At 34.8% G+C, this 21,665-nt stretch overlaps 1 protein-coding gene across 3 annotated transcripts in view; it reads right to left on the bottom strand.

Moving 5' to 3' along the window:
- The window catches only part of LOC138696380 (NFX1-type zinc finger-containing protein 1-like), an 84,591-nt gene that overhangs the window by 60,293 nt on the left and 2,633 nt on the right, over nucleotides 1–21,665 (bottom strand). For 2 of the 3 annotated variants that reach the window (XM_069821269.1, XM_069821267.1), the window contains one exon: nucleotides 6,707–9,298. In XM_069821269.1, the coding sequence (XP_069677370.1) occupies nucleotides 6,707–9,266 (2,560 nt within the window). In that variant the 5' untranslated portion in view covers nucleotides 9,267–9,298. Of the gene's footprint in view, nucleotides 1–6,706; nucleotides 9,299–16,506; nucleotides 16,636–21,665 lie in introns of all 3 variants that reach the window. The other variant, XM_069821268.1, reaches the window with a different exon arrangement.

Below are 21,665 nucleotides of genomic sequence, written 5' to 3'. Positions count from 1 at the left end.
TAACATGAGTTCTATGTAATTAACATTCATATTCTATAATTATAAAAATTTTATATTTTACTTTTCGGCAAGTCGACAAATTATACAAATTAGTCAAATTGAGCATTTCCCAATATAAGAATTTCATTACATATAACTCATGATTAATTATTCAACTATTGTTATGCATATTACTGTGTACAACTTAATGGACTTATGTTTAGATTTCGTCAACTTTTTGAATATCTGATGATGCCATACACGCGAAAACGTTCATAAAATTTCTTTTATAAGATGTATTAGCAAATAATAATTTTGCAAAAATTGATAAATCATATGATTGAAAACTTTAATAAATTAATAAATAGCCAAATTTTACTCTGTAAGACTGTTAATGGCATATTGAATAACTGTGATTTTCTTAAATTCCTTCAGTTCAATGTAAAAAGAACGGAATTACATCATAGAAAACCTTTTGTTATTCCGATTCCTAGAACTGTTTTCTTCAAGAACTCTCCACTGTTTGTTACGTGCAATACTTACAACCCTCTGTCTTTAAACTGTGATTCTCAATTAGATTTCAGTTTATCAATTAAAACATTTCATACAATTTTAAAAAGAACTATATTTCCTTAGGTATTTAAATGATGAATATGTGTATTGTAATGTTTTTACTCTAATTTTGAAATAATTCTGCATTATTATATTGACATTTGGCACTAATATTAACTGCAATATTATATTCTAGCATCTATTATGTATTCTTCTTTCTTTAGTTTGTGTTGCTTATTTTTTTTCTCACTATTATGTATTTTGTATATAAATTGTATCAGTGTAAGCCACTTATAATGGAAGCTTGCTTCTGTTGGTGGTGAAGTTTAAAAAAATAAATAAATATTGTAACATAAATTCTGTAGGACCAAAAATTAATCTTTACGTAAATAAATATTATTTGTAAACTATAATCTAATGTGAGTGGGAAAATTATAAGTTATAAATGTGACAAGAAAATAGCCATTATTGTCACATTCCTACATGACAACACCAAGCTGTAATGGTAACACCATCTGTGTCAAACACTCTCCGGACAAGGACCTACAGCAGCCAAGCATCTAACTAACACGTGCAAATGGAGCAATTCCTATTACTTTACAAGTTCGTTGTACAAATCAGGGAACTCATGAAGCGAGTGGGGTTAAAAATTGAAAGCCTTTAGTTAAATGATTAAACAGATCATTTTTAACATCCCATTCGACATTAATATGGCAAGATTTTTAAATCTGGAATATAGTAATTCCTGTATAATATGAGATGCCTGGCAAGTCTAAGGATTACTGCTGTTCACAAGGTGCAAAAGAGAAACAAGTTTGTTACCACACGTGGCCATAATTGTGGAGATACTAGACATCCTAAACATCCTGTAGTTCACATACAAGGCCTGTTCCACTTGCCTGGAAATATGAATTTCTAAAACAAAAGCATTTGGGCTTCACATAACCCACACGGAATTCATGAAAGGCCCCTGCACGTGGAGATTGGAATTTGGGGTGCAGTTCTGACAAGCCATAAACTGTGAGCCATTTTTTTTTTCCAGATATGGTGAACAATGACCAGTATAAAAGCTATTGTTTCAGAGATACTTTACACTTAGAAAGTAGCTGAATGTCGTAGCTGACATCAAACACAAATAGGACATTTTAAAAACCGTCAGTTTGATATTAATCACTTTGTATCAATCAAGAAAGGAACTATCTGATTTAAGGAGCATGTAATTCCACATGCAAAAGTAGTCCTATTTTTCATGCAAAGATTAAAGAATGAAAAATATAGTTTAATCTTACTCTTTGGCTTCTTCTAATAACTGTTATAACAACACAGAATTATACAGCACACTTACTTTTTTCTACAAATAAACTGCCCACATTAAAATGCGAAATACAGGAATACAATTTGTTTCAGAGTAGTCAACATTCGTTATCTCGTGAAACCAAATTCATATGTGCGCTGTAGCTCATAGTAAGGCTTTTATGGTGGGGTTAAGTGAGCTCGCTAGCTGCAAATGGAAGGTATTGAAGGTGGGAAGCTTCCCAGTCAACTTTTTCTTCCCCTCACGCACAAGCAGGTTTCACGAGATAATGAATGACCTATAATCAAGATAACATCATGATTTCAAACTACCTGTGTGGATGATATGTAATCCTGCAATTTTACAACACTTCCATCATGGAACAATCAACAAAGCAATGGATTAATATCAATAATAAATTATCAAGAATTAAAACACGGAAGTCATAGAACTTCCGATAGGACTTAGTCACAGAAGAAACATCTAGATCTATGTGTAAAATATGTATAGGTTTAGTTTGTATGAAGGGTGGAGGGAGGAGGAAAACAATTCAAGAATTTTATGCAACTGTGAAAATTATTTTTCTCATAAGCATTACAACATATTAGGGAATTCAGCAGAGTAAAGTAAGTTAGCAACTTACAATTCAAGGACCTATACTATCTTACATAATGTGTGCGATAGCATCACGGTTAAGGCATAAAACTGCAAACCGAAAGGTCGCGGGTTCGATTTTCAGTGGCATCATGGATTTTTCCATTGATCTAATTCTTCCAGCCTCACTAAGGTCTTGGGGTGTACTGGGAGTAATAACAGCGAGCACATCATACTGACATCCTACTGCCATTAAATGCTGATTGTCTGTAAAAGCCTTAGGGTACGGACACGTTGACGATGGTACACTAGCTGGTAGAGTAGCTGGTAGCGGTAGTGGGGGAAATGAATCGCTAGAATCATATGACACCGCACACGTTGACTCATGGATGGTCGCTTTACTGCTAGCTTTCCAGCACGCTGTAAGCTCCAAGAATGGTTTCAGTCATTCTTTCAAGCTTGCAGCACAAGTCTCGGCATGGAGTTACAGAGATATTGGAGAGGTGGTCTGTGGACCAGATGTCAATGATGACTTTTGTAATTAGTAGGGACGACTTTTATCAATTATTTGTGTAATTCGTGCTTTTTATTTTACACAAATTTGTATTTTATTTTAAACTACGCGCGTGTTTTTAGTTTTGACGTTAATTGGCCGTAACTCGGTAACCAGTAAAGATTTTGAGCAGCAATAACTTTTAAAACAAATTTCCATTCTTACTCAACATTTTTCTCGCTTTGACCCCCCATCTAACGTGAAAAACAAAAAAGTTTGTTGCTTACCGAAACATTTTTTCTTTAAACAGATCACTTCAAAGTTAGTATTTTTTTTTTTCTCACTTTTAAGAACAATATTTTGATTTCGAATTTTTTCTATGCTTCCCTTGGACATTGACCTAACAATAAAAAAAATTGCAGCGCAACTGTTTGAATATCATAGATGGTACGACGTGATATGTTAAACGGAGCGGAGAATATGTTCTTGGCTACTCATTACCCACAATCAGCTAGCGGCCTGTCAAGCTCTGCCTTGTGCATACCGTCACTAGTGGCGGGAATCCTACCCTCTTGATAGGCGTTTATTGAAACATTCACTGTCTTTTTCAAGATTTTCACCACTGTAGGGCTTTAGCAAATTCTCCAGAAGGGGATAGGCTTCATCGCCAATGAAAACAAATGGTACCAATGTGTTTGTTGATGGCAGATACTCATTCAAAGGAATATTAAGTTGCTTATTTTTTAGTAACTCATACATATCTGAGGAGCGGAATGTGCCTCCGTCGCTCTGCTTTCCATAGCCACCAACATCAATTATAGTAAACCTATAATTTGCATCTATCACTGCTTGCAGAACAATAGAATAGAAGTGTTTATAATTGAAATACATCGTACCCGAATGTGCAGGGCAATTGATACGAATGTGTTTCCCGTCAATCGCTCCCAAGCAATTAGGGAAATTCCATACATTGAAGTACTCTTCTGCAATCTTCCTGAAAGTATCTGATGTTGGAACTGGCATATGCAGCGGTTGTAAAATTTTCCATAAAATCTCCACAGTTTCCTTTACAATTAAGCCAACTGTAGAAGACCCCATGCGAAATTCAAAAGCAAGGTGCTTAAAAGAAGCCCCAGTTGCAAGGTACCTATAAGTATGAATCCAGTGTTAGCCCATGAAAACATAAATAGGCTGCATATTCAAAATATGTAATTTAAATCAGATTTTGGTAGTAGGCTGCAGGAGCTCTTATATCCGATGATATTCCGTGAATTTTCATTGAAATGATGTTTTAGTCTACAAAAATATGACATAAACTTTTCGTATAGATTCGTAACTGGAGCTGAAATTTAATCAATTTTAAAATTACAAATACTAGTGAATTCGGACAAACGAACATCACCAAACATGTGTAACGTGTTCACCAATAGGCCTAATTGATATAATGGAAGTCTTCGATCTCATTTTAAGAGTTTAATCGCTTTCTGCATATATCTTAATGCCACGATAAATTAAGAAAAAGAAAATAAATAATAACTGATGTCAATAAAATTATTGAGAATGTTCACTAGGCACTATTTTGTAAAATAAATAACTAATAGACTATCAATCAAATTATTGAGAATGTTCACTAGGCAGCATTTTGTAAAATAAATATTAACCAATATCAATCAAATTATTGAGAACGTTCACTAGGCACTATTTTGTAAGAATTGTACAGTATTTACCTCAGTGTGAGTACAAGGCGTTCTTCCTGCAAAATAGGATTCCCGTGGCAATTTTTCCAAGTCTTATGCGTGGAATTTTTAGTTAAATTGAGAATAATCGAAAGTTTCGATTTCCATTCTCAGGTAGCTAAAGAATTTTTCTGGGAAGTTCTGCAGATTTTTAAAAAGATGATGATATTCGCCAAACGCACCTCTTTCATTATTTATAGGGTGAATGGAACACTCTCGAGAAGAGGATTCTTGTAAAATTAACCAATTTATTAGACAGGATCAAAGTGGTTAATATTACAAGAATCCTTTTCTCGAGAGTGTTCTGTTCAAACTATAAATAATGACAGGATTGCGTTTGGTGAATATCATCTTTTTAAAAATCTGCGGAACTTTTCATTAGCTTACCTGAGAATGGAAATAGAAACTTTCGATTATCTTCTCTATTTAACCATATATTCCATACAGAAGACCTGGAAAAATTGTCAGGGAATCCTATTTTGCTTATACTCACACTGAGATAAACTGTACAATTCTTACAAAATAATGCCTAGCGAACATTCTCAATAATTTGATTGATATTAGTTATTATTTATTTGTTTATTTTTTTTTCGTGGTATTAAGGCACATACAGAAGAAAGTGATTAAATTCTTGAAATGAGATTGAAGACTCCAAATTAGGCCTATTGGTGAACGACCATGTCCATTTGTCTGAATTCACTAGTAGTTTGTAATTTAAAAATTAATCAAATTCTACCTCCAGTTTTGAATCTATACGAAAAGTTAATGTCGTGGCAGGTCTTTTGAACACGCGAGCAATCAGTTTTTCTACATCCATTGTGTGCAGTGTTTTAAAACTTTACAACCACTCACACAGAATTTCTGCCACGAGTGAAGCAAGAGGTATGCTCAAGGTGGAGCTTGACAGGCCGCTAGCTGATAGTCTGAGTAGCCAAGAATGATACTTTCTGCTCCATTTAACATTATCACGTCGTAGCATCTATGATATTCAAACAATCGTGGTGCAATTTTTTTTTTATTGATAGGTCATTGTCCAAGGGAAGCATAGAAAAAAATTCTAAGTCAAAATATTGTTTTTAAAAGTGAAAAAAAAAAAAAAATACTAACTTTGAAGTGATCTGCTCAAAGCAAAAAATTTACAGTAAGCGGTAAACTTTTTTTGTTTTTCACGTTAGATGGGAGTCAAAGAGAGCAAAATGTTGAGTAAGAATGGAAATTCGTTTTAAAAGTTACCACTGCTCAAAATCTTTACTGGCTACCGAGTTACGGCCAATTAACATCAAGACTAAACCAAACGTGCGTACTTTAAAATAAAATACAAATTTGTGTCAATTAAAAAGCACGAATGCTTAAGTTACACAAATAATTGTTAAAAGTCGTCCCTACTAATTACAAAAGTCATCACTGACATCTGGTCCATAGACCACCTCTCCAATGCCTCTCTACTCCACGCCGAGACTTGCGCTGTAAGCTTGAACGAATGACTGAAACCATTCTTGGAGCTTACAGCGTGCTGGAAAGCTAGCAGTAAAGCGACCATCCATGAGTCAATGTGTGCAGTGTCATATGATTCTAGCGATTCATTTCCCCCACTACCACTACCAGCTAGTCTACCATCGTCAAAGTGTTCGTGATCCTTAATCTCTCACCATCCTCTGGGCTGATTTTGTGTGTCAAGGAGTTGACTTTACCTTTATACTATCTTATATACAATAACAAGGATTTCTGAATGGCTTAGCTGAGCAAGTATATTAAAGCAAGCATAATAAGTCAGTAAGTTGTGGCGCATCCCAGGCCGAAAGGCTTATTAAATTATATTGTAGACCCTAGATAAAATTGCTGGTAAATACATTTTTTAAAGGAACAAAAGTCAGCACACACACAGAGCGAGAGAGAGAGAAGTGAAGGGAAAAGGAAAGTAAAGAGGAGTTGGAAGAAAAGAAGCAGAGACAAAGAGAAGTGATAAACAGTGAGAAGAGGGTTGCTTTTGGAAACTAATCCAAAAACATGTAACAACTGCAAGTGGAAATAAAGTTAATTGATTTAAATCACAGTTACCTTGTACATCTGCTTCTTGTGGAGCATTCTGATCCTCGTTTCCTCCCTGGTTCTGTTCAGCTTCAGCCTGGGGAGGTTGATTGTCATCATACATGCCATACTCGAGCCAATCAGTGAAGAGTTTGTTCGTGATGCGTGGATCATGGGAATCAAAGCAAGCAACATGTTGGTCTAGTATGCCCACCCTCTGTAGCACAGACAGCGAAATGATCCCTCTGTGGCCCGAAATCATCTCTAGATCTCTCTGAATGCACTGGATCACCCTCATGACGTCACTCATCCTGTATCGTATGTCACGTACCAGATCAAACAATGCTCTCTTCTTTTTAGTTGCCCTGCGCCTTTCTTTCAAGTTGAATTCCTCCAGTACCTTGCTCTTAGACTGCCCACCAATCCGCACGATCTTATTCGTCACTCCTATCAGCCCTTCAAGGAACTGGTCCAATGCATGATTTGTGTAGCACACCACAAGTAGGGGTTTGCCAGATAGATTCCATACTGGAGCATTCTTAAGAAGCACATGGGCAACTTTCAGTCCCAGGAAAGTCTTGCCAGTACCTGGAGGACCCTGCACCACGACAAACTCCTTGGTGAGGGCAGACTTGAAGGCATTGTACTGAGACATATCCAGCTTCAGTTCCCTTGCTTCAGGCCATGAGCTATCCTTAAGGACAGACACAGAACGCCCATCAATATCCAGCACAACTCCTCCCTCTGCAGTCATATACTTGGGCGATGCATCAGACGTTTCAGCACGAATGATGTACTTCTCCATTGGAAATTTGTCAGTGGGCATATGTTGCAAAGCCCGCAGCACGTGGTAGTACGGCTCGAAGTAAACCTGAGATTCAGCCATGACATATTCGTCATTGAACAACTCTTGTGATACCTCCATATTCTCACTAAGCTGAACAACAATTTTGCCATTCTTGAGTTCTTTTAGATCCCTATCCATCACTGTTGCGAAGATCACGTTTGTGAAGTTGTCTCTGGAGAAAAGCAGCAGTGACCCAAACATGAACCTCTTTGAGTGCTCCCACACAACTTTCTTGAATTTCTTATCAGGGTCAAAACAAACTACCAATCCCAGCCGATCCTTGATAATCTTTGGATTCACAAAGTACACCTTACGATAGATCCTTACGTTATTGATCTTAATCTTCTTCACCTTATCACTCATGTTTATGTAGTCTGATATTCCTTCTCTCAGGGGTGACACAAAATCCTCTCTCAACAACCGAAATTGGATATCAAGATAATCATCGACACTGTCATATGCTGCATCAACAATGTTTGGCCTTATAAATTCTGGCCCTTCAGCAAGAATATCTTCAGGTGTCGGAAACAGGCTAATGTCCCGAAAGTCATCATCTGGCATTGGAAGAGAGGTGACGTTGGAAGCCTTTTCATGCTCCTTTTTCTTCTGTTGTTCTTCAATACACGTCTCATGCTGCTTTTGCAATTGTTTATATTTCACTGTCAGATCCTCACTGATAGCAACATTCCCGTCGAATATTTTCATCATTGTCATTATCATGAATACCTTTTCGAAGCTTTCAGCTGCTACACTTGGCAGAAGATTCATCCCAGCTTCCATAAACGTCAAAGTATCTTCAAGAAATGAGCCGATATTCTCTTTTCTTTTTTTGTTGCTTTCCAGAGGTAACAGAGCAATGTGCTTTGACAACTGATCTAGAAAGTCTGAGCGACATGCATATGATAGGATGCCGACCTTGGTCTCCTCAAACTCTGCTCTACAAAGCTTCGACAATACTTTCACAATCAAAACTAGCAAATCCGGCCTCAGTTGCTGTTTGAGAAGACTTTCAAATCCCGACCTGCTGTTGGCCAACACCACAACAATGTCACATGCTTCTTGCTCTGCTAGATTCTCAAGCTGCTTATAACCGAGGTAAAACCTTCGTTCCCCACCTTGTTGCTGCTTTCCTTCTGCATCTGATTCTTGCTGTCTATTCCGTATCTGTGAACTCACTTCTGGGTAAAAGCTATGATTTCCTTCACCTCCAACTGGTCTGCTTTGTCTGGACATTTCTTCTACAGTTTGTGCTGGTCTCATAGACCCCACTCCATATTGCTGGTTGTGTTTCTTCTTATTCTTCGTATGTTTAACTCTTTCCCAACCTTCATCAGACTTGCTTTCTGTTTGACTATAATTACGTCTCCTGTCTCTATCTGGATGTGGCTTATCAATATGTGTAGAAGCCAAAGTATTTTCATTTTTCTTAGGAAGATCCTGACCTCGAGAATTCCTGTTTTCATCAGGTCGCATGTTCTCTGCTTTTTTTCCTTGCTGACTGCCATGTTTTGGAATAGTAGATTTTTCTTTTCTCTGAAACTGATCGGGCTTTTGTCTGTCATAGCCCGCTGCACCTTCAACTTTACGTGGCCTTGAATTACTCCTCTTCTGTGGTATTGTATAAGCACTGACTACATCCTTGTTGTGTCTTTTCTCTGGTGGTTTGTTTTTGTCTTCAGAGGACTTCTTCGTTTGTATGTTTGACAGAGTGGCATAAAAATCATCTGCTAGACTTTCAGACATTGTTTATCACGTGTAGTCTTTCTATTTAAGAGCTGGAAAATGAAATAACAGAATTATTATGTGATGTTGTACAGGAAAACAATTAACTACGAGACTGTTATTGTAACTATTTCTAAACATTACAAAGTTCACTTAACAATAAATTCGGTGAAACAGCTCAGTGGACATTGAAGAGAGTGGGAGACTATCTAACCTGACTAAAGACAAGCTACTGAATATTTCTGACTCTATGACACAGAGATCGTCAAAATCATTATGTAAATTAGCACAACAGAAGATATCAGTCTTGCAATTTTGCATAAAGTCATTACAAAAAAATTAACTCTTCCCATACAAGGTAATGCCAGTACTAAGACTGAAAGCAGACAACCACTAATGGAGATTATGCTATGTGAATGGTTCCAAATTTAATTTGAAATAGAAATGTTAATGTGCTTGACAATCAACACAGTTTACAAGTCCCATCGCTACATGATCAGAAACTTGGAGTTTGGACTGGCATTTCCAGACGTCACATTCTTGATTCTGCTTTCTTTAATGAAACAATCAATAAGTAGAGAACATTATTGTTCTAACGCTCTGTACAATTTCACTGGCCAACTTGAAGATGATGAAATCAAATACACGTGAGTTCCAACAAGACAACTCCACTGCACACAGAGTTGACAGATCTCTACAACTTTTGACCGAGATTTTTGGAAACACATAATCTGAATAACTTTTCCCTTGAAATTATTCGAGTCAGTTTCACAGGGAGCTATACCTGAATGCCAGATTTGTATAGTACATGTTACTGTTCATTAACAGAAAACTACACATTTAAGTCACATATGAGAAAGGCAAATGGCCTGAAGATTTTAAGGAGCCAGTGTTGCTTCCAATACTGAATAAAAATAATGCCAAGAAATGTAACGAGTTCAGGAGTGTCAGCCTGATATCACACTCGACAAAAATTCTCCTGCAAATACTGAATCGACTAAGATGGAAGGACAGTTGGAAGAAGAGCAGTTTGGCTTCGGGAAGAGAAAAAGTACAAGATACAATTGGACTGCTACGAACAATCGGCAAAAAATACCTAAAGAAGAATAAAGAAGTGTATGTAATATTTGTGACTTACAAAAGGAGTTTGACAAAGTGGATTGAAATAAATGGATGGGAAGAAAATAGGCGTGGATTGAAAAGATAGGAAGTTATTCAGTAATCTTTATATGAAACACAGAGTCAAAGTCAGGATAGGAGAAGAAATGTCAAAAGGAAGTGAAATAGGTTGAGGAGTACATCAAGGATGCCCTTTACCATCTATCCTGTTCAGTATCTACTTGGAGGATTTATTGAAGAACTTGTTTTCAGAAATGGAGATGAGTATAGTGATAGTAGGAGGAAAAATAATACAGTGCCTAAGATTTGCTGATGATATGGCGCTGTTAGCTGAAGAAGAGGCAATTCTAAGGGATATGTTACTGGAGTTAAATGACAGCTGTGAACAGTACGAGATGAAGATAAATGCAAAAAACACCAAGACCATGGTTGTCGGAAGAAAAATAAAGAAGATAAATGTGGAAATACTAAATAAAGCAGTAGAGCAAGTGGACAGCTTCAAATACTTGGGGTGTACTGTAAGCAATAACATGAGCTGCTGTCAGGATATCAAAAGGATGATGGGAATGGCAATGGCAAAGGAAGCTTTTAATAGAAAAAGGAGCATCTTCTGCGGACCTCTGGAAAAAGAACTAAGGAAGAGACTAGTGAAGTGCTTTATGTTGAATGTGGCAGAAACATGGACATTATGACGAAATGAAAAGAAACGACTAAGTAGCATTTGAAATGTGGATATGGAGAATAATGGAGCATGATGTAAAATGGACAAACAGAATAAGAATCGAAGTTGTGTTGGAAAGAGTGGGTGAAGAAAAAATGATGCTGAAACTGATCAGGAAAAAGGAATTGGATGGGTCATTGGCTGAGAAGAAACTGCCTACTGAAGATGCACTGGATGGAATGGTGAACGGTAGAAGAGTTCGGGGCAGAAGGAGGTATCAGATGATAGACATTAAGATATATTGATCATATGTAGAGAATAAGAGGGAGGCAGGAAATAGGAAAGATTGGAGAAAGCTGAGTTTGCAATGAAAGCTCTGTCCTTGGGCAGAATACTATGAATGAATGACAGAGCTTAGTGTGCACTCATTGCTGGATCTCTGATGTCTTGTCAACCTACTTGAGCTATGTGGATATAAAGGGACTAATTGAGCCTGAGTAGAGTTCTTGGATAGCTCAGTGGGTAGAGCATTGGCGCGCTCAATACCGGCCCACGAACAATTTTTTCCTTGAAATTATTCACAGGGAGCTATACCTGAAAGCCAGATTTGTATAACATATAATCTCTAAAAACAATCTATGGCCCCCACGCTCCCCAGATTTGTTACCTTCAGACTTTTATCCATGGGGAAAAGCAAAATTTGCAGTGTATCGTGATTTTCCATACACTCTTAATGAACTGCAAGATGTAATAACCACATTTATTGTAAAGGGACCATTTCACAGCAAGAACTAGTGAGAGTGCTTGAAAATGAAATGAAATGGAACCAAGTCTATATCAATGCTAACTTTCAAAATCCATCACTCTGTATTAGAACTTCTAGGAAAAAGATTTTAGACTAGCCCAGATGTTTGCTAGTGTTAAACTGGTAAGCAATTTTAAAGTATCTTGAAATCAATTGGAATGAATTTCAGAAGTTTGTTAATTATTAGATAGTTCTTAAACCATATTTTCAATAAACTCTGGCAAATCTCCCAGATTTAGTAATTCACTTTATGAGATGAAGCATGCTAGGAAAACATTAAGGAATGAGGAAACACTGACTAGCAGAGGTAAAAGTACCCACATCTATACAGTGGTGTACTTCTAAACGCGAAAGTGCCCTAGCTCTGGGATTTTGACAGTACTGGTGGTAGTTGTCTTCTTCACTACCACCACCACCACCACCACCACCACCACCACCACTGCCACTGCCACTGCCACCGCCCCCGCTGGCGCCACCACCACTGCCACCACCACCACCACCACCACCACCACCGGAATACTTATGGAATATCACACGAAAATAATGAGTTAGAATCTAGATATAGAAGTTGTTAGGTCTGTGAAGTAGGCCTTATTATGAAATTGATTAAATATGAATAAAATATAACTTTTCCATAAATGACAAATTTGACAATAATATGAAAATCAGAAAAGTTCCTTGGCACTGCCCAGCCTCGAAAAAGTAGTACCCTAGTGTAGCCATTAAAGTTCACTAGATTCTTTCATAGTCACTGTACATGTACAACAGAGTCCAAAAACATGTAATTATTTTTCTCGACTTTGCAACAATGTCACATTTTGTCAGTCATTGAGGCTCTTTCTAGCGTATTTCTGAACTGGCACAATCTCGTCAAAGGAGGCTTATTTCAGGAACATAAAAATATTTTGGCTGCCTAAGCTTGCGACTGCACTGTGTGTTGGACAGCATACGAGTATAGCTGTCTTTAACAAAAACCAATAAATCTCATAACTTGTTTGTGATATAAACCGAAGTTCATGTTTGATAATTGTCATTTCCTCAATTTTTTATTTGTCTGAAGAAAAAACATTTGCAAAATCTAAGAACCAGAACTAAAAGTATTAAGTATTCCAAAATAAAATTCGATATTGCTAAGTTTCCAGTTCCAAATTACATAAAATATTAATAAGTCTATCGACAATTCTGTGTGAACTGGTAATTTATTTATTTATTTATTTAATAATAACATATACATAAAAATGTTACATTAAAATACCCCGAAAGAGCAAAGCTCGTGTACTGACAAAAACAAAATTATTTGTGTACCGGTAAGTAGGCCTATTCAGTTTCATTGTCAATGGTAGACAAAAGTCTTAAACATTGTGATGAGTTATTTTGAAAAAACTTTTACATGTTTCAAAACCAAAATGAATGCTGAAGTTCTTTCTTAAAAACTGACATTTATTTAACATATGAGTTCAGCTGATAAATTCAATCTGATAAAGTCAAGTAAATTTATAAATTTTATGTAAAACAGTTAATATGACATTCACAGGAGCCTCAGAAATACACTTAGTGAACTTAAAATCAAGAGTGATGCACTAAAACAGTATTTATGACTAAATACCTTTGCATGGTATTTATCCCCATCTGGAAAAGTTACAGGTAAGTATGGTATGTCTTAATAGTGGTGAATAAATATCACAAAGTTAAACAGATTTCAGCTTACAACAAAGCAAATGTGATCATTCACGGTATATACCTCAGACAACAATGAACAGTCGTTTATTAACATTGTGTACAGTCTTAGAAAAAAAGTTTTGTTGCACATACTTTGTACGTCCCAAGAAGGAGGCAGTGTGCACGATCAGAGGACGAGTGACCTGGTTTCTAATAAAATTAGTTTTGTTATGTTGTATGACTGATCATGTGCACTGCCTTCTTTCTGGGCCTTATAAAGTATCTGTACAACAAAACTTTTTTCTAAGACTGTATATAATCACTTTCTCTAGTTTTACTGATTACCGAGATTTTAAAAGTTATGTAGAGAGCAACAATGACATGATTATATCAAATCGCATTATTATAGGCGACTTTAATTTAGATAAATGTAATGACATAAATTACAGTTTATGCACTGGCTCAATATAATAATAGGGTGTGATTTGAAGACCTGTGATTCTGTCACTGTGACAGGTTTGTCATTGGTTCCAGTTTGACAATAGTTTGCAAATCAGAGCTCCGAGAAATCGCCATCTCCAATTGATATGTGACTCATAGCAATGCCGAGTGGTGACTGATGTACGTATTTATGACAGCTCCTGACAACTGCAAGTCAGAAGATTCATACTAACTTGAAAAACAACATCACTGGCATATAATTATTGTCCCACTCAAAAGGTTAACGTAGGCAACTCTTTCATACTCCACCGAATCATTCATAAACATTCTTGGGTGAATATACCCGCCCACACACTGTGATAACACCAATTACTGATAATCAGTATCATTGATAATACTTAATTTCACATGTGTATCAACTCACAGACTAGCGATAAACACAGACATCTGTCGCCTTGTAATGAGAAACATTCACAATTGCCAGGAATCATTCCAACACAAAAAAATTCAGTGCTGTGACGACAATCTGTCACACTCCACCACTAGTTCAATATCTAGTCATTATATTTCAAATTTAATAACCCTCTTAGGATTAACATCATTCAATGATATTTTAAATCTATATATGCAATTTGAACTGGTAATGGAAATTACAGGAAAACGGCTCGACAGATTTTCCTCATTTTGAAGCTCGGAACCCAAAGTTTTTCAGAAAAATAGTAGTTTTCAGTGAAATCTCAATTTTCCTACATCATTTTCCTTTTTCCACAATCCATCTTTCGTCAGTTTTGAGAACTAATTAATTGCATTTCAGAATAAAACAAAACACACACTACAATAAACAATAGACTATTACACGAAGGCCATAACCTACAGGATTGCTGACATACAGCACAGTCTACTATATACAGTTACGAAGATTGAGTTGTGAGGATGCTAGGAACAATAGACTGTGCCGGTACTATTCCGCATTGTCTGTAATGAGGCGATATTAGTGATCCTAGTGGTTAGCAACTACCTATGTATGCATATTTACTACGTATTGAGCTTCGTGACTGTATATACTAGACTGTGATTAGAGTTCAGATGGCTCAGATTTTTTCACATCATAATGCCAATATGTCGATCTTCATTTGTGTAATTTTTTGATAATGTATAACAAATAATTTACAGGTCTGATTCCCTGGTCTGTAGTTTTCCGAGTACAGCTGTATATTGGATATTAAGAACTACAAAACTTAAGAATGTTTGATGATATTATTACCATTAAAAATGAAATATTATAGTTAATGCAAAACAACATAATGCTATACTGGTGATATGAAAGTGAAACCTTTTGGGGCTTTATGCAAGTAGACGCAGAGAAAGAATATTTTATATTATATCTTCATTTCTATAATTTACTGAGTAACGGCTGTATATAAACTTATGTTACTGAAAACTATAAAACTTACGTAAGGTAACAATAATGTCATTAAAAATGAAATACTTTTATAGTTATTAATCAAGTGGTGTGGGTCTTTTTCATATATGTAATGGCAGTGTGATATAGATATTTTTATGTCTGATTCTCTAATTTTCCTTGATAGTAACTGAGTCATGCTTCCTATTTTAGCTGCGTCTTTAAACTACATCAAAATTAGTTTCATATTTCTTTGGGTTAATCGATTGGATTTGTAATCGCTGCCAAGCATATTTTGTTGTAGGGAAAATAGCATGCCATTTCACTTCTTTCTACCATGATGAGTAAGTTTATTTCCTGCAACCAGCAACAAATGAAATACTGAAACTGCTAACGATTTACGATGGACAATTTTATTTAGGGCTCATATAAAATTCTACAACTCTTACATATCATTCGCCTCATTTTCCACATCTCAGCAATAAATTCCTCACAACAGCCTATATTACAAAAAAATATACGGAATAACATTCATTGTTATACAAATTAATCCAGCAGTATTTGGTAGATCAGTATTGTCTGGAGGAAGCGCAAAAATTACAATTCCTAGAAACACCAAAAGGTATTACTTACTGATAAAATAAGAGGCCTACAACATTTTGTTGTTTCTTGATCACCTCAGCAAGATCTCTTTGTGGGAAAAAATGATTCTGCCCTCTACAATTCAGGGTAGTTCACGAAACATGCAGCAGCTATACCAAGATGCTAAGTTTTTTGTTCAAAGCATGACAAACTGCCTGGTATTCTTCATTGAAAATAAATCTGAACAATTTTTATTTGAACTTTTTATGGACTTAGTTTGCAGCATTTGCTGCACAAACCACTAGTTTTAAATTATAATTACAAGTGTTAGATTTACTTGTATTTGACAGTCTTACTGAGATTAAAAGATAACACTTCCTGCTTATACAAGAAGACTTACACCACCCCTCACTTACTATAACAGGGGTGTAGTCGTAAATAAAATAGTACCATCATGAAAACTTTATTATTATTATTATTATTATTATTATTATTACTATTATCATTATTATTATTATTATTATTATTATAGTTGTCATTATTATAGTTATTATTATTATGCCGCTGCCATTTACTACTAATCCATACTTACAAAATAGAAAGTTGAGTACGAAGCAAGTAAGAGAATTATTATTTAAAAAAGCAGAAATAAAGAAGCCCGTCGCTTCCAGGCTGCAGAAAAAAGTACTGGGGCAGCGGCCTGGTACAACTACACCGCTGACTGTAACAATAACGTTTATAATTAGACAACCAATTCCACCATTGCACTTTAATAATACAAGAATATTATAACTTTAAAAATGCTGATTTTAAGAAACTTAACTTTTGTATTCGTAATTTTAGCTGTAATGATTTGTAGTTATTTCAAAGTGTAAATCTAGCTGTCTGGATTATATATATAGCCTACTTCATTATATGAATGTTTTAATACATGTATACCGAAAAGAAAGTACATTACAAAATGAAAATATTTTACTGTAGACCTACTTGGTTTATTTGGTTTACTAGAGAAATCATACAGCACATTAAGAAAAAATGTGCTAGGAAAACGAAAATATAAAAATATTGTAATAGGTTTAGACAAATCCAATCTCATTTGAAACGCAAAATTAATGAAACATAATACAGAAATGGAAGGCATCAAATAGGATAGATTGGAGAATGGTCCATTTGCAGTGAAAAGGCTTGCCCTTGGGCAGAAAACTAGGAATGAATGAATGAATGAATGAATTAATTAATTAATTATAGAAATGATATTATACACCTGGAAGAAGGAGTAAAATATAATATAAATAATTTTCATCATATGTAAGAAGCTAACAAATAGCACGTTCAAGTGAGACTCATTATAAATGAAATGGTAATAAGTATTATCCCAGACATATTTCTAATAGATTTGACCAATATTTTTCATATACAGTGAAAACTCTCATTTATGGACATCGAAGGGACGTAACAATCTGTCAGCATTGGGAGGTGTCCTTAATTAGGAGGGAGGCTCCCCAATCTAACAGTAAACTTTTAATATGCATTATGTATCCCTTCATGCTTTAAATGAAATGTATTACTGTAGTTTAATTCTAAATACACTCTACTGTACTAGGCCTACAGTAAATTCTTTGCAACTTTGAACTATAGTAGATAAGACCGAAAAAGGAAAATACAGTACTGTGCAAGATAATTTTTTTCTAGGTCTACAGTTATGCAGTACTGTAATTTACAGTTTTCAAATTAATCTTTACGTTCAGGTGCCATGTTTCTGGAAACAGAACAACTGATTGAAGTGAAGAGATTAATCCTATTATTCCTATCATGTGTTGAATACAATTTCACGATCGCGGAAACCTTGGACCCATCAGACAGGTTAAATTTTATGATTCTGTTTATCCACCCATTTCCAGCTAATAAGGGGTAGCCAGCTGGGCTAGTGGTAGCCTACAAAACCCTTATTGTCTTCTTTCATGTTAAACAATTTCTATACAGTTCTCAAAACTAAATTTTCCATTTTTGTAACACATAACGTCTTGAAATCCAAGTTCTATCCATACTCAGGAGGTAAAGCAAGCTTTTGGATTGTGAAACAGCTGTCTGTGTCTGTGTCTGAGTGTGTCCGTAAACGAGAGTTAAATTTTCCATTATTTCTATATTATTTCAGTTGGGACATAAAAATCTGTCTGTATATGAGGAGTGTCCGTATCTTGGGGGTGTCTGTAAGGAGAGGTTTCACTGTATTTTTGAGAAAAGTAATTTTGACTATAACAATTCTCAATAAAGATTTCAAAATAGTCAGCTTTATCTAGCTTAGATCTTCTAATATAAATATTGTTGTTGTTTTCTAATGCCAGGCGTTTGACAATAAAGTCATTTGACCTCTTGCACTCCAATATTTTTCAAAGATATTATCATGGCCAGCCACTGAAGCACAGATTTTGAGGTGTTCCGAATCCATTTCTTGGTTTGAGTTGCACAATGGACAGTTAGGGGACTGATATATTCCAATTCTATGCAGGTGTTTGGCCACATAATCATGGCCTGTTGCCAATCTAAATGCAGCTACAGATGATTTTCGTGGTAAGTCGGGAATTAACTGTGGATTTTGATGCAGAGAGTTCCATTTTTTCCCTTGGGATTGTGTTATCAAATTTTGTTTGTTGAAGTCTAAGTATGTGGATTTACTAAATCTTTTCACAGAGTAATACATAGATATAGTAACAGGTCTGTAAGTAGCAGTGCTGCCCTTCTTTGCTAAAGCATCCGCATTCTCGTTTCCCAGGATTCCACAATGGGATGGTATCCATTGGAATACAATTCTTTTATCGAGTGATATTAATTGAGAGAGCATTTTAGTTATTTCTGCTGTTTGAGATGAAGGTGTGTGTTTAGAGACTATTGATAGAATAGCTGCTTTGGAGTCTGACAATATAACTGCATTCCTAAATTTATTGATGTGGCATAGAAGATTCCTGAGACTTTCACTTATTGCAATGATTTCACCATCAAAACTTGTTGTTCCATATCCAAGAGATCTATAAAGTGAGAAGAGACAGCACGTAACACCTGGACCGGCACCTTGTTCTCTGGAGATCAAGGATCCGTCGGTGTATAAATGAAGCCAGTTTTGTGGAGGGTACCTAATATTAACTGTCTCTAAAGACAATTGTTTCAGTATTTCAGTGTTTACTTCTGATTTCAGTATTTCTTCTGTTAAATTTAGATTATATTCTATATTTAATAGAGTTAAAGGGTCTGGTTTAATTTGTAAGTTTTCTTTTAAATTCGGGATATTGATTTTCTGTTTTAATTCTTGAACAATGGATATGAAACTTTTTTGAGTTTTCAATCTACAGAGAGGACTATATGAATGCCAATTGTTTCCTGGTAATCTGATAAGTTTTTCATATTGAATCAGTGCTTTTTCTTCTATAAATAAATATAAATGTATATGTTGAAGTAAAACCTGTCATTAAGAAAAAAAATTAAAAGCTAAAAAATCAGTTTGTCCAAATGGCATACCATCATACATCATAAAAGCCTGTGGAGAAATATTATCAAACGAAGTGGCTTTTATATTCAATCATTCATTAAAGAATTTTCAGGATAAATGAAAACTTCCATCTATTATTCCTGTCTCGAAAACTAGGAATTACGAAGACACATACCGGTATAATTATAGGTCTAAAATTCATATTCGATCACGTTAATCATATTTTATCTGAACATCAACATAGTTTCCATGCTGAAAGATCCACTTTAACGAATTTATTTTATTTCACATAGATATTATACAACAATTTGGATATGAATATAAGGAAAGGTGTAATTTATGTGGATTTTTGGAAAGCATATGACGAAGTTCATCACAAAATTCTACTATATATACAAAATATAAAATGATACAATTTGCATTTTCACAAAAAATAATACAATTTTCTCATCTTATTAGACAAATAGACTACAGTGTGTGAGCGACCTGAATATTTTATAAGCCATTGTGAAGTACCACAAAAAGGATCAAACTGAATTATTATACTCAATGATTAATCTAATGCTGTATCTCATTCTGAATGCTTATTATTTGCTGATAATTTTAAATGATATAAAACAATAACCAGTATTAATGACATTGTATGATTACAAGGAGATATCAATAATATCTTATCTTGGTGTAAGTAATAATAATCATCACGTGCTTTAATATAAATAAAAGTAAAGTGATGACATATTTCAAGAAAAAATAATTTATTTTCACATCTTATTCTATTAATGGCAAAAAATGAGTACCGTATACACTGAAAGAATAAGACATTTAGGTATAGAAGTTGATAATAATTTAACTTTAAAACCCTACATTAGAATAATTATTAATTCGACTTACAAATCACTGGGATTTGTAATTAGAAATTCGAAATTATTCATGCAACCTTCTGTTTCTATTTTACTTTATAGTCACTTAGAAGCAAGATGGAATATGTTACATTAATTTGGAATTCTCTTGCAAGAATAACGTTCATTCAATTAAATTGATACAGAATAAATTTATTAGGTTCTTATATTATAAAACATTCAAAGTACCTTGTCCAATCCACTTCCCACTAGATCAATTTTTGGTTTGCATATACTCAATTACAGAAGAATCACTTGATATTTCTAAGAAAACTATTTTTATATCCCCCCCCGTTAGATCCAAAAGAAAGTTGCTATTTAAAATACCAAGATCGGGAAATGTATTTCACATGAACTCCCCATTGATTAAAATGTTAAGCAACTTCAATACACTGAGTGAGGAAACTGATTTATTTTCTTTTTATTTTTTATTTTAATATCTAGTATCTGATTGGTTGAATATTACATTCAATTTCTGATGTGGTTTTTGGTACTCCTAGGCACAATCTTAAGGCTGAGTTTTGAAAAACAGAATTTTTTTGTAGACGAGTTGCTGATGTCCCTTCCCATATTTCACATCCATAGGTCAATTTTAATCGTAAATAAGCATTATAAAACAGTTGTATTGTCGTGATATCTGATCCCCATTCCTTATTAGCTACGATTAGCTATTAATTGTGGTAGACATTGGTTAAATGTGTTTTTCATAAAAGTTTTTCATCAAAAATTAATCCTAGGATATTAGGAGTTGGATTGTACTGAATTTCTTGATTATTCAAATAAATGTGAGATTCATAGTTTTTAAGCTATATCTTATTGTGAAGAGAGTATATTTATTTTCTGATTGTGAGATAGATTTTATTTGGATGCCCAATTACTGATATTATTTACAGTTGTTTGTATAACCTTTAATGTTTTATTTGGATTGTTGTTCGTAGCTCATATCGTAACATCATCTGCATAGATACTTATTTTTACCTCAGGTGGAACAACATCAGGAAGTCATATAACATTAGGAAGTCATGTAACATTATATTAAATAAATTTGGGCTTAAAACAGAACCTTGAAGTATACTACCTGCAGGACATGACTGGAAGAAATTTATCAGCATCATCACTGACGGTGCTGTTTTTATGATGGGTTAAAAAATGGTGTTGCAGCTAAATTTAGAGAGAAATTAGTAGGAATGGAGGTGCCCGCTGAAAACTTCACAAATGTACGTAATACATCAGGAAGCACTGTGTGCAAAAAACATTAAAATGGATCACATTATGCAAATTGTGATACAAATTGTCATTATTATTCGTTCTCCTCTTAGTAACCACCATCAGTTTATAACTTTTTTTGGAGAAGATTAATGAACAATA

This window comes from Periplaneta americana, chromosome 3, assembly GCF_040183065.1.
Source record: "Periplaneta americana isolate PAMFEO1 chromosome 3, P.americana_PAMFEO1_priV1, whole genome shotgun sequence".
Classification (NCBI taxonomy): Eukaryota; Metazoa; Arthropoda; class Insecta; order Blattodea; family Blattidae; genus Periplaneta; species Periplaneta americana.
This window is presented reverse-complemented; position numbering and strand designations above follow the sequence as displayed.